General features: G+C 44.0%; 1 protein-coding gene across 5 annotated transcripts in view; it reads left to right on the top strand.

Annotated features, from left to right (window-relative positions):
• Window positions 1-1682, top strand: part of LOC107262988 (hemicentin-1) — a 52652-nt gene extending 50970 nt beyond the window's left edge. For all 5 annotated transcript variants that reach the window (XM_015729762.2, XM_015729761.2, XM_025080175.1 and 2 more), the window contains one exon: window positions 770-1682. In XM_015729762.2, the coding sequence (XP_015585248.1) occupies window positions 770-913 (144 nt within the window). In that variant the 3' untranslated portion in view covers window positions 914-1682. The remainder of the gene's footprint in view (window positions 1-769) is intronic.
• The last annotated feature ends 11866 nt before the right edge of the window (window positions 1683-13548 follow it).

Below are 13548 nucleotides of genomic sequence, written 5' to 3'. Positions count from 1 at the left end.
TATATTTTTTTTTCCCCTTCGCTCTTTCGCCGAGCCAACACTTCCCGAACGTGCCTCGAACGTTGCGAGTCGTGATTCCGCGGGGGTTACGACGCCCGCGGATATTTAAAATAATCCGAGTTTTATGAGGCAGCGTCCTTTTAGCGCTCGTACTCCTTACGCGAACTCTTCCACTTTAACTTTTCCGGTTTAGCGAAGCCTTAGGTTATCCACGCTTCCGTAACTTTAATTACTTTAAGTTTTCTTCGATAATTCGAAAGTCGGTACCCCCACCTTGTCCCCTCTTCCCTTTCCCGTCGTCCCCTATATCCTATTCCCTGTTACCTGTTCCGATTTCGGCTAGTTATGCAGTCGTTACTTTCACCCTTGTAACATTTGTACGATTTTACTTTGCGACTGCCGATAATCGAGTCTCGTTTGGTTTCCCTAAGTTAACGGTATATTTAGTTTTACTTTTTTTTTAAGCGAAGTTACACGAGAAACGTTAAACGAGGGGTGGAACCAAAATTGTATAGTAGTTTTAATGAAGAATGAAAAATGGATAGGGAGCTTCGGTGGTATTTATAATAATAAGAATTCAATGTACAGGTACACGTGACGCCTTATAAGAGGGGGGGGGCGGGAGGGGGAGGGTTGTTGTGGTGGTAAAGAAAAAAAAAGTTTCAGACCCGATTTACTTTCGACGCTCGTTCGGGAAAACTTTTCTTTGGCAAAGTATGGCGTGCGCGCCCTCTAATTTTCTGGTTACCGAGGCTAGTTGTGGTTGTAGGTATATTACAGCCTTCAGAGGTCGAACAAAGGCGTCTCGACGATGCCGCAGAGGCCGGTTTCCTCATCTATCTCGGCGCATGGGAAGTTTCATCAACCGGAAGTGGTGACGCGTTCAAACCGAATACAAGAAAGTTGTATATAAAAAGTAAAGGATCGTGAAGAAAAAAAGAAAGCTCGGACTCTTAAGAGTTGAAAGCCATTTATATACTTTGTTCGTTTCATTGTCAAGGTCATTCTAAGGTAACCGAACTGAAACGAATGCCTCCATCAACATTTACATATACCTAGGTTATAGAAAACTTTGTCATTCGTCGACGAAGGCGGTTGTCGATTTATTCATGAAATAAAAGAAAAGAAAAAAAAAATGTGAAAAGTTCGCCCAATTTTGGACTAACACATCTTCCCGTAGCTCGTGTGCGTCTTCGTATATTTACAAGACACTTTTTTCATTCACTGTACAAAATTGTCAAAACGCATATCGATTGGTTTCGTCAGTGGCTGAGTATCCCGGGTCGACGAGGATTTAGAAAATTTCAAAAAAGTACTTTAAACGACGCTTTGTATCTTTTTGCGATCCAAATCGTGAGCAATGACAGAGACTCGAAATTTCGTAATGACTAAAATATTTGCGAATTTCTTGGAAACTATCATTGATATCCGGAGCGGGTGATATCAGCCCTTTCGATAAACTTTCGAATACGTTACGTTTTACTGTTTATATGAGATTAGTTTTTGTACAAAAGTCTATTGTAAATAGGCGTGGAGCCATAATTAGGGGTGGTAGCAGTAATGTCCGAATTTTCTTCGCTACGTTAAGCCGAGAGATGTCGTTCGTGTATGATAAAAGATAAAAAGCAAAAAGATGACTCGAAAGAGATACGAAATAAACGAAATATCTTTCGTCCGTTTTACATCGCAGTGACTTGAACCCTTATTCGGCCGAGAAAACTTGGCCCACGTCCTTGCACGAATTCCGGTGTCCAGTCCCGTCATCCTCTAGTTGTAGTAGGTTGGAGAATATCCATGTAGAAGATACCCAAGAGGAATCCAGTAGACGGCCTACCCTACGGAATTCCTGAGTACGTGATGGGAATCACCAGAGGAAGTTACTACTTGGCTGATGGGAAAGCTGCTTAACTTTTTGCGCCACTTTCAGTACATAGTCGAATGGTTTCCGGTCCCGGTTCCGAATCCGGTTCCGCTGGTACCATCTTAGTCCTTCCCTACCACATTTCCCTTGACCCACGCGATCACTTCTTTCAGCTGCATCGATTCTCAAGAAAATTTTACAACCTCCTCCTTACTCATCCCGACAAGCAGTACCAACGTTTCAGAAAGCAGACAAGAAAAAAAAAGGACCTCGTATAATGTCCCAGGATGGTAAGTGAGCTTCATCGCGATTCTGAAAGTCCCTGATTTAGGCTAACACGTTACGAGTATAGTCCTGAAAGTTATTTATGTACTAAGAGTGGCGGAACTGTTTCCAGTGGCAGCCAAGGGAGTCCGAGTCATGAGGGAGAGCGAGACAGAGTCACCAGACTATAGAATGAGAGACCAGGAGAGAGTGTGAGAGAATAGTCCTGCGGGGGTTAAAGTGCAGTAATTTGAGGATTTCCAGGGGTGGTCCCGGGGCGCTACAGTGTTTGCATACATTGTGCAGGTTGTGCACCCTTGTCTTGCTAACAGGGACTAACCCCAAGGCTAACCCCACGCCCATTCAGCCATTATTCTATGTGCCAAGCGTCTCTAGGGCTGTTAACGCGACCTACTCTCAGCACTCGCCTAACGTCCCCTTGTTTCTCTCCTACCACCCCTTGATACAATATATCTATAATTGCGATCCATCCAGCCATTATTATCCTATGATTCTGTATTGGTTGCAGCTGCGTCACGCTTAGCAGCCATTGAATAATTGAAACGCCACATCGAGCCCAAGTAGCGGGCAAGATAGAAAATTTGTTTTCTATTAACGGAGAGATATACCTTTGAAGCGTATATGATGGCCACGTAGCTGATGGCTTCGTGAAAAGCCACTGAGATTTTACGAGGTAGAATTTTCATTATGCGCAAAACAGTGCAAAGGGTAGTCCAACCTATTGGCAGGAAGATTAAAAGGGGGAAACTTGAGAAAGGTAGAAGTGGGTGGAGGAAGAAGAGCGAAGGGTGGCGAGCTTCGTGGGGTAATTATGATTCGAATTAACCCAGTTTCTTTAGCCGGGGTTACGGTTATTAGGGCGTCCAACGGCCGACGTTAAACAACGCCATCATTTTGTTTGCTGAAACAAAATTGGTTCTGGCGTCCAACCGGTACCATTTACAGGATAATTTAGCATTCTCACTGAAAGCCGACAATCATTAACAAAACCAGTAATTAACAGTGAGACTTGCATAACTTCTCTTCTCGATCGTTCCGCGGAAAACATTGCCCCGTATAGGCAATATATATATATGGTTGTACATGTTATGTAAGGACTGTACGAAAAGAGAGTATTTCCAGTTAGATAATAATTGTCTTTAGTAAATGGTTTCAGCTTATTTTAACGCCACCGTTATGATAAATTACCATGAATGATTAACCTGTAGGCAAACGCGTCCTTATCGATCACACTGTAGTTAAATGGAATCTCTTTGCCTTCCTTGAAAAGCCGGATAATGGTTGGGAGTAGCGGAGGTCGCGACGAGCTATGGGCTTCTTACCTTTTTATCTAAATCTCGTAAAATCATCGTGGCGCGCTACACGAAAGTTTCACCGTGAAACGCGAAATTTCGTGCAAACTTTAACGATATACTGTGGTTGGAGAGTGGCAAGTGGTGGCAAGAGAGTGAAGCAGCTTAGAATTCTATTGGCGGCTAGTTGATGCTGGTACAAAAAGAGGGATAGAGAGAAATAAAAAGAGTAAGGGTGTTTCACAGTGTAACGTCAGGTGTCTCTCTCTCTCTCTCTCTCTCTCCCTTTCTCTCTCACACACACATTTTCTTTCGGCCCTCTCCCTTCGTTCTCGTTTCCACTTTAGTCACTTCGATCCTCCAGGACTCTTGAACGAAGTCAGCTGGAAGTTTCGTAGCTCGGCGAAAATTTACTCGTGATACAAGGGAAGCGTCAACTTGCGGTAAACTGGGATCGGTGAGAGCGGGTAATTCCATGTCGATAAAAATGTCGCGCTCCTTGCCGGGATGAACGGAGGACGAAAAAGAGAAAGGAAGGAGGGAGAGAGAGAGAGAGAGAGAGAAGCAGAAGCAGAAGTGACGAAATGGAAGAAAGTCGTAGCGCGAGAAGAAAAGTTGGCATCGAAAGTTTCTTTCGTAAGGAAAAGTTAGTCGTCATCTCTGGCGCAGCCTGCAGGAAAAGAACCTGATGGAATTCGCAGTTTGACACTGGTCCGGAGTGAAGCTGGCGAAAGGAGAAAAAGATAAAATAACAATGTTCGACGCTTGAGCAACTAATTGAGGAACTGTAATAATACTTCAAGGAATCAGTAATATTCTGATTTTATGTCAAAAATATTTTTCAATTTGACTTAAAAATTTGTCTCGTTACATTTGTCCGCCGTATAAAAGTACTGCGGGCAAAATACTTCTATGAGCATTATGGGTAATTTATGTTTATTTTTATATCTATTTTAATAATTGTACATGGGTACTTAAGGTATGCACGATAGTCTTATTCGAAATGGAAACGTGGTTTCTCGTAAAGGCGACGATCTTCGCTGCAAGGAGACGGTTTTATTGCGGAACGACGTAGGGCGTCGCTAAACGTCGAGACCGCAGCCTCGCCATAATCACATATTCACTATTAGCCTGCGTTTGCTGCATTGTTGACAAACAACTAAGCCCGACTCGAAGCACCAGCTTAACCGTATTTCTCCGCGTAATAAGCTGCTTTTGCTGCTAAAGCTTCGCTGGGTGAAAAGAGCTGCGCCGTTACACTATAGTGCAGCCAGTCTGTTCTTATGCGGGCTTACCTACCAGCGATATACCAACTAGACTTCATCTAAGGGGTGTCTCACAGGTACCCTATGGACGTGGAAAAAATAAATAAAAGAAACTTTTGTTTATATCACAAGTGTCCAATTTAAAAAAAAATGGACTAATAATATTATAGTATGATACACGTAATTATTTTTCATAATAAAGAAAATATTGTAAAAAGAAAAAAATGATTGGTTTGACGTATCACACAAAATTCAAGGGAATTTCTGCAAGTGAGCATGTACCATAAAAATTGTCCAATTTACAATGAGTGAGTGACGTAATATGTAGAAAGCAGCTTTCGTTGCGATTTCAACCCTCCGTGGGATAAGCCAGGGCAGGACGTGTGCCACTCGATATTTCGTGAAACGAAACGAGCGAGAAACTGTCGAAGGGAAGTGATGTGAGCGTTGGCTTCACCCATTAGACAGGGTGAAAATTACCGAGCTGGCATTGTGTAATCAAAAAGAAAAATAAGGGTAAGCACAAAGAGAACGCGTATTGGTATTGAAATATCGGAGTGAGAGAGTTCAGAAAAATGAAGTTTGAAAAAAATAGTAAAATTCAAGACCCAAGAACGGGGGGTTCCCGTTGAAAGGTTACGTCACTGCGGCCTAGTAAATAGCATTAGCAAGTCAACTAGCGCTTTACTCTCTGGGTACTTAGTTCTTGAGATTCGAGTTAATTTATACAAGTGGTACACAGTAATGCAGTTATACAGTTACCCTGTTATGCAGTTAGTTTTAGTTTCTGGCAGTGTGCTGTACGTTGGGGATGGTAACTTTATCAGAGATGGTAGAAGGAACCCGGTGCCACGCTGGCGTTGCTACTGGAGTTTGAAGAATGAGGTAAAAGCTTGTCTGACGTTTAAGCGAGATAGGGAAACGAATGGAGAAAAGGGGACAGATGCTGTAACTCTGGAAGGGATGAATACCGCAAGGGACTAAAGGCGAAAGTAACGAGCGTAAAGTAAAGCCTGTTCACATCCGTACTTAACCGTTTAGTCCACTCGTTAATTGTCAGGGCTCTGCATTAGGCGGCCTTATATAGGGGTGGAATTCAAAATTAACCCTGACTTAACGATATTCATTCGAAAGTTGCGTTCATTTACATTAACGAGTAGCCCGTTTGCCTCGTCACCCTAGTGGCACATCCTTCATCCCCCTTGCCCCTGTTTTCTCTTTCCTTCCTTTTTTTTCTTCCATCTTCATCTCTCTCCACTCCTTTCCCTCCGACCTCGATCCATCCTGTAGGGAGCACGATTGGCGGCCTGAGGTCAGAGGGTGTTAGGCGGTAGACGGTGAACCAATGTACAAGTAAGGGTAGAAGAATGGGGGTGCGCTTAGAGAGTTGGATGCGGTGATTATCGGCCCGTGGAGATTGGGAGGGTTGCGCTGGAAGGAGGGTCGCGGAGCACCGGCGCTGCAAATGGAGGACGTAATAAATTCAAGGGGGATCGAAACACCCCATAATCACGAAAGGGTTGTCCATTGTTATCGGAGCAACAATTGCGCCCATTGGGGGCGGGAAGGGGGGGGGGCTCGGGGGAGTGCGATGAAATCACGCGGAAAACACACGCGACACACTTTAAATGTCGCATTCGCCAGCAGGCTGGAACCCCTATTGATTCACCCCTGTCGATTCACTTGGCTCTTTCCAGCCTGACCTAACCCACCCTCAAAGCCTTCGCGAAACAATGACATTATTAGGGAGCATAGAAGGAGGACGGTGATATTATTTTTTCGATCCTACCGAATATTCCTGAAATATTCATTCTGGCGGAAACTGGAGAGGACCTTCGAGCGAGGCTGAAACCTGATTTCACCCCTTGTATTCCAACGTCACGGCCGCTTCTTAGAATAATGCTAACGACTTTGTTAATTATTATTCCCGATAAAATCGTGGGTGGGCGGCGATGAGGGGCGGAGGGGGGGGGGAGGTGGAAACTTTGATGTTAGCCGACACCACTTCTCCTCTCGACGTCTTATTTTCCACCCTCTGCCCCTCCTTCTCACCTACCCCCCTGCCCAACCTCGCTGACCCAAACCACCCTTAACTCACGTTCTTTCTGATTGGCACTTGGCGCCACCACCTTTGTCGCCGCTTTGCTTCCTGCGCGCTTCAATCCTCCCTTACCGCTTTTGTAATCCAGTCTTGATTAATTGCCATTTTAATTGTTTCGCCTATATAGACGACCCGCTTATTTCCATAGTGTCGGCTCTCCCATCTACTAAACCTGTAAGTCGAGCATGTAGCAAGCAAATCCCGGTGACACGAGTCCCGCACACGAAGTGCTACGTACACTGACGGCTCGAGCACGAATAGTGCCACGCACGCACGCATCCACTCACGCAATTTCCTCCCTTGTGTATACATAATTGTCGGAACGCATCGACATAATAAAAACCTTACCTACTTTAGGCGCAGATATATCAGCCAGAATACGATAAATCTTTATTTTACTTGTAAGGGTTGGCCATGAAATTATACACGATATCAAATGTACGCACGTTAATATCGTCCAACAGCAGGTACCTCCACCCCCAAATACTGACCGATCCAAATTAAATATACCAGCACCGGAAGTCCGTCACTTATTTTGCAATTTTATTGAATTTATACTTGAGAATTTAAAAACTCTTCCCGTTATATGTTAATAATTGAATTACCCTTATGGATTCTAATTTTAGACTAGTGGTGAATTTGAGTACCCGGGTAACCAGTATTCCTCTCTTCCGGTAAATCCCCCGAAAAGAGAATGTGAAAAATAAATGTCTTATTCGGAGCACGAGCGCGTCCTTCCTTTTAGTGTCGTCATCCTAAAGGAAAGAAGAGATAATTTAATGAATATTACCATGATAAAAGAATATCGCGATGAATACGAAAGATAATTTAATAATCCGACCAATAAAAATTCTTGCGTATTTCTTAATAACGCGAGTAACAATAAAACAAAGCTAACAATTAAGCAGTACAAGACGGAATAGCAATATACTCAGGAAAGCGAATTCAGGAAAATAAATATAATTACAAAGCGCCGGAGCGCCGTTTGTCCACGGGGAGACTCCATTTCCGAAATTTATTATGCATCCCCCTTGGGGTGATGTCTCGCTAAGTAGCATCTGAGTTTTATTCCGATCCAAGTTTCCTGGAATTCCCATCCCGTCGGCATCCCCTTCCATTTCCACCTGGTGGAACTTATCCTGCAGGAAGTATTGTTCAAGCGCCTGGAAAGGTGCAACGAAACGTGTTGAAATAAAAGAAGAAGCGATGAAATTGATATTTCCTTTATTTCCGATACGCGAAGCTGGTATCGGAATCATAAAGTATATCCCAATCAGTTTCGATATTTAAAGAATCAATTGTGACCGTCCAGAGAAATTCTCGTATCTTGAATGAGCTTGGTTGCTAATAAAAAAACAATGCAACCTAGACTTTCTGGATAACTCTGAGTCCACATGAATATAGAATAGGCTAGGGTATCAATGAAAGATTAAACAAGGAAACGTTAATATACATAAAATCCCAATGACAATGTACCAGACGTATAAAGAGGGCTTGTGGGTGAGTATATAGAACGTTAGCGGCACGGGATAGCGAATCATCCCTAATCCGCAAGAAAAGCAAAAGGACAAAGCCTTGGCCAAACAGAGCGCACACATTGTTTCTCGTTCCCATTGTAAACTGTGAAACCGCCGGAGCGTGCCAATATTGCGGCTTGTTCTGTGCATCTAAATGCAGCCCTTCTCGCGCTCGACTGAATCACTCCTAACAACTCGGTAACAAGCTCCGGTCTCGTATCGTCTAGAATCTTCGAGAAAGTTCGAACTTAATACTCGCCAGACGATATTCAGTGCACACCCTAACGCTTTTAATGTAAAATGATTAACTGCAAAGGTCAGGGGTCATTAAATGACCTAGTTAAAAAAAAATGACCCACGGTCAGTGCTCTTTGTGGTAACAAGAAAAAGGGGACAGGTAATAGAGGGTGTAAGAAAATGGTGTCAAAGGGCACGTGTGGGGTGTACCAGGGGTATAGTCAGATGTTTCTAAGGTGGGCGTGAACAGAGGTTAGAAAGGGGAAGAACTTTGTGTATTTATTTTCTCATCCTACGAAGATCCCTCTTCCAGGAGGGTGCCTAAATCGGTCCGGTAGACGTAGCGCTGTCTTACTACCCTCGTTTATTCTGAACGGCGAATGTAAAGTGCGTCGCAGTATTAATTCGAAGGGTAGAGGATATTCGTCTGGGCTCGGTATTAAATCAAGGCATTACAACGATTAACCCCGACTGAGGCTAAGTTATAGTTTGCTCCGTGTATGTTCGCTGGATTCAGTGCCAGGGCGGAACACCCGCAGGGCAGCCAGGGCTGCCACAGGGACGCCGCAGGGCCGCAACACCGCAGTACTCTTACTCTTCTTCCTGGTAGCAGTGGTGGTGGTGGTGGTGGTGGTGGTGGTTGTGGTGTTGGTGTCCCTGTCCCTACAGGACACCTACTCCCCACTGCGGTCAGGATATAGAATCCTGCGGGTTCCACGTGTCCCCAACCTCCCTCGTCCGTTCATCCTTTTCGTTATTTCTTTATATTCCTTTTATTCCTTTCTTTCCGTGACACGATGAACATTTTTTTCTCGCTTTTTCATTCACTGAAATTCTTTCGTTCCTCTTTTTTTTCACTGTTGAAAATTCACGGTGAAATATGCGAACCTTTTTTTTTTGGAGCGGAAACTGGGAGACATAGACGCGTGTCTTCGAGTGTACCGGTTATTATGATTTTGAGAGTTATAAATTTTGATATATGTTTTTTAGTCGAGGTCCATCTAAATCAGAATTAGAATTAAAGTCCGGAACAGCTAGTAGCTCACAGATTTTGTCTCTATCACGAAATTCCTATCCTATCTACATTTCGAATAATTCATAGAAATAAAATAGAATTTGATGAAAGGGAGAGTAGAAAAAAAGAAATGGGTCTGACAGAAGAGAGATCGATGACCGAATATTCCTATGGGATTTTGTTTCCAACCGATAGGGGATAATTCGATTTGGTACTACCTCCGGGCGGCACTTTATTTAGTAAATCTCGCGATTGCGGCTCGACCGAACGAATATCGTTCAGCCATTTCTTATTGAACGTCCACGAACAAGACACTCGCAACTTCCTCCATAAAATTACTCAAGCGAGATTCTCCCCCCGGTTTACCGAAGGAACTTGAGGATTAAATTAATTTACCAAAGGGAATAAACCACCCTTAATACAACCCTTATAGCTATACCATCACTGCCATCATAACTGTTGCCATGAGAATTCTGAGAAAAAAATGCGCTCTATGGTCCCTTGGTAAGAGGAAGTGAGCAAATGCTGCAAAGAACGAAAGAGAAATAAAAAGACAGAGAAGGAGAAGAGATTGAATATAATGGACGTAGCTTTGTTGAGAAAGGGTCAAACAGAAAGGAGAGAGAGAGAGAGGTATAGAAAAGGTGAAAAAGGAGACTAAAAGGCAAAGCGTCAGTACGTTGTAGGTGGACGTTTGCTGAATTAGGGAAAACTGCGAGAACCCGACTAGCACCCTCCAATTTCCTCCTTTCACGTTTCCACATTCTGTCCTCGTAGAACGATGCTAACACTGACACACCACTACGGAATACCACAATACACAGAATACACATTGGTATTCGGTCCCCGGTAATTGGAAGCTTAGCGGTCCAGTCTCTGTCTTCTCGTGGGCTCTCCGTACCCACTACGCAATAATTTAAGCCGAACTTTGGAGAATAAATGCGAAAACACCAGCAAGAGACTCGCAATTGCTGCTGGTACCAGTGGTACCAGGGATACCAGTAGTTGGTAGCAGTGGTAGCATTGCTGGCACGACCAAGCGCTTGCAATATAGTGCAACCACTTGAATTCATGGACCAATTCTCACTTTTCATAAATATTCTGCTACGTCCGGAAAACCATATTATATTTCGTGTAGTAGGAAGAAATTTTTAGCTGCGATTAACGCACCGCTACTGATTCTGATCGAACATGGTCATCGTTTTTTATTTAAGTGATATTTATACGAAAATACGTAAGATATATAGGCAGATATCGGGCGCATATATGGAATTTTGAAATTACATTCTTCTATCGGTAGTAGGTAGAAAATTTCTACTATAAACTTCAGATACTTTTTCCAAGACGAAAGTCAATTTCCTGAGACAACGTTTCGCTTTGTGTCATTTTCTGATTTTTCCTTTGTATCATCCATCTTTTATCTTCTGTTTCGTTCCTCGAGTCTGCTTGCTCTGCGTCCTTCTGTTTGTCTCAGCTCCCTCTGAGATCTCTGGGAGGAACGTCAAGGTGCATGGAAAAGGCGCATCCTGATTTTTGTTTTTCTTACGGAATTGTCTGTCTAGTCGTCGAGACAAGATGTCGTTTTTGTCGTTGAAACGGAGGTCGTATTTTGATGAAGTTAAATAAAGGTTGATAAATGCGAAAGAACCCAGCAGTCGAAAGGGGGCAGCAGCCTATAAGGACCACCTATAAGGACTGGACCACCCTTACAAGAGCCCGAGGCCTTAAGCCATCGTGAACTCACCGTCCTGACGGCATGGACGCTGGCCGCAACGAAAAATTTCGAATAAAAGACGTTCTCGGGAAATCTTACCGGGGCCGAATTCAATTGCCTTCTGCTTGTAGTCCCGCAGCTACAACCCTCTGCCAAGAGGAAAAGGCGATCTGCCCCCGACAGAAGGGATGAAATTGTGCCTAGGTCGAGCCTACCGAAAGAAAGAGAGCCAAAAAGTGAGAGAGACAGAGAGAATCACTCGGTCGTGAATTAGACCTTCACCGGGAAAATGGACGGGATAGCCCGAAGTCCTGTTTTTACCGGAGCATCTAAGCCGTAGGGGTTTAACGGAATTGGTAAGGGATGAGAGAGAAATTTAGAAAAAGAACGAATAAATCGGTGAGTGGAAATTGGGAAATGGAAGGAAAGGGAAAAAGAGAGAGTCCAAGAGAGTAAAGAGAAGAGAGGAGGAGGGACCTTGACAAATTCGAACGGGCAGCTGGTATTATTTTTCTTCCGGCACTTTTCGGCCGCCTCGAACGAAATTTTCCCCTGCAATGGAATTCTATTAGTCATCCGGCCTAGTGAGCTTCCGGAACGTTACTGTCGGGCCATGTAGGAGCTGGCCCACGTTAAATGTTCAAGGGTCTGCTTCCCTGGCAAATTTACGCTGTCCCGGATGTGGAACGACTCGACGTCCCGACGGCTCGAATTTCATTTCTTTCTTTTTTCTTTCTGATATACGTGAGAATTTTTGCTGCGCTCTTCTATGCCTCTTGGGAGGTTCGCGATCGGATCCTTGCAAGGGCGGAGGTTCAGAGAACAGAAGGTTTTGAGCCAGACCCTACGTGGCAGGAACAGTTCCGGAAATATATGTGGAAGCCTTCTAGTCCGGTAGACATTTCGAGGACCTTAAACGACAATAGACTCGTTCACTGCCCAGCAGTAAGGGTAGGTTCTTGTTTAAGAGCTTGGACCTAACTCTCCCCATGCATCCCATTCCTGGAATTTTATCTTCTCGTTACCCATACTACTCTATAACATCAGACGAAAAACGCTATAGCTCTCTCAGTCATTTCCCGCCGCTTTCTATCCTGCGTAATGGCGGTACGTAAACTACGTAGCTAGTAAACCATGCACCGGATGCTGGGGCACCCCTTATCGTTAAGCTGATATCTACGATTAGCCCGCGAGGAACTTTGCCCAAAATTACCCCCCGTGCCTTGAGCTATTTACCGCCCTTTCTCCACCGTCACACTACTGTCATGACGGAGGACTCCGAATTAGGAGCCAAGCCTGTTCGTCGTCCTGATAGAAAAACTACCCCTCGAGAAAATAAGGGTAGGTTTCTGCTTAAAAGAAACACAATTATATCAATAAAAGACGAGAGATTTGCATCTTAAGATATTTCGCGAAGATTTACACACGAGTCTGATTTATCCGATTTTTTGCCATTAAATAATCTCGATTGGGATTATCCAGGTAAAAAAAAACGTTAAACGAAGCAAGAGAGAGCAAAAGATGAATCTCGAGGCGTGTCCAAGCAATAGCCATGCTTCGTTAGTGCTCGTTAGTACAAGAACATAAATACATTTCCAGAAAGAGCCATTTCATTATGGGTCTCACGACTGAAATTAACCCTCGACCTCGGCCACACGTCAATCTCACTTAGGGACGTTTCGTGCAAGCTATGACAGACAGAGAGAGAGAGAGAGAGAGAGAGAGAGAGAGAGAGAGAGAGAGAGAGATAAAGTAAGCGGAGGAAGTTGCAGTTATGACTAGTTGCATTAACCGACCCCCTTTGGCCGCTTGACTATTTGACTGTTTCCTCAAACAATCTCATCCCCAAATCAAGCCAAAGAAAACCTGAGCGATGCCTTCGGCGAATTCCATTTTAATAATTCATCAGACACGTGTCCGTCCACCGTTGTTATTAATATGACATCCTGATACGTGCGCATAAATGGGACAAGGGGCGCAAGGAGCGGAGTGTAGACACAAGACCTTGTTAGTAGGTGGGTGAAAAGTGGTACTTTGGAAATGTCGGCTGTCCAGAAAAGTGCCACGTTGAGTCACCTTGGGGAGTAAATATCTCTGCGTGGGACCAGACACGCGAGGGGACTCTTTGCACCCTGATGTTACGATCAGAGCCAACTCCCTCCGCTCTTTCGACTCTATCTGCTCTGTCGCTCCCACCGATCCACAATATATCCGTAAAATACTGTATCGTGTTAAAAAAAAAAAAAAAAAAAAAAAGAAAA

This window comes from Cephus cinctus, unplaced genomic scaffold (genome assembly GCF_000341935.2).
Source record: "Cephus cinctus unplaced genomic scaffold, Ccin1 Ccin1_scaffold0129, whole genome shotgun sequence".
Classification (NCBI taxonomy): Eukaryota; Metazoa; Arthropoda; class Insecta; order Hymenoptera; family Cephidae; genus Cephus; species Cephus cinctus.
Note: the sequence above shows the minus strand (reverse complement) of the source record. Positions and strands in the feature narration are given on the sequence as shown.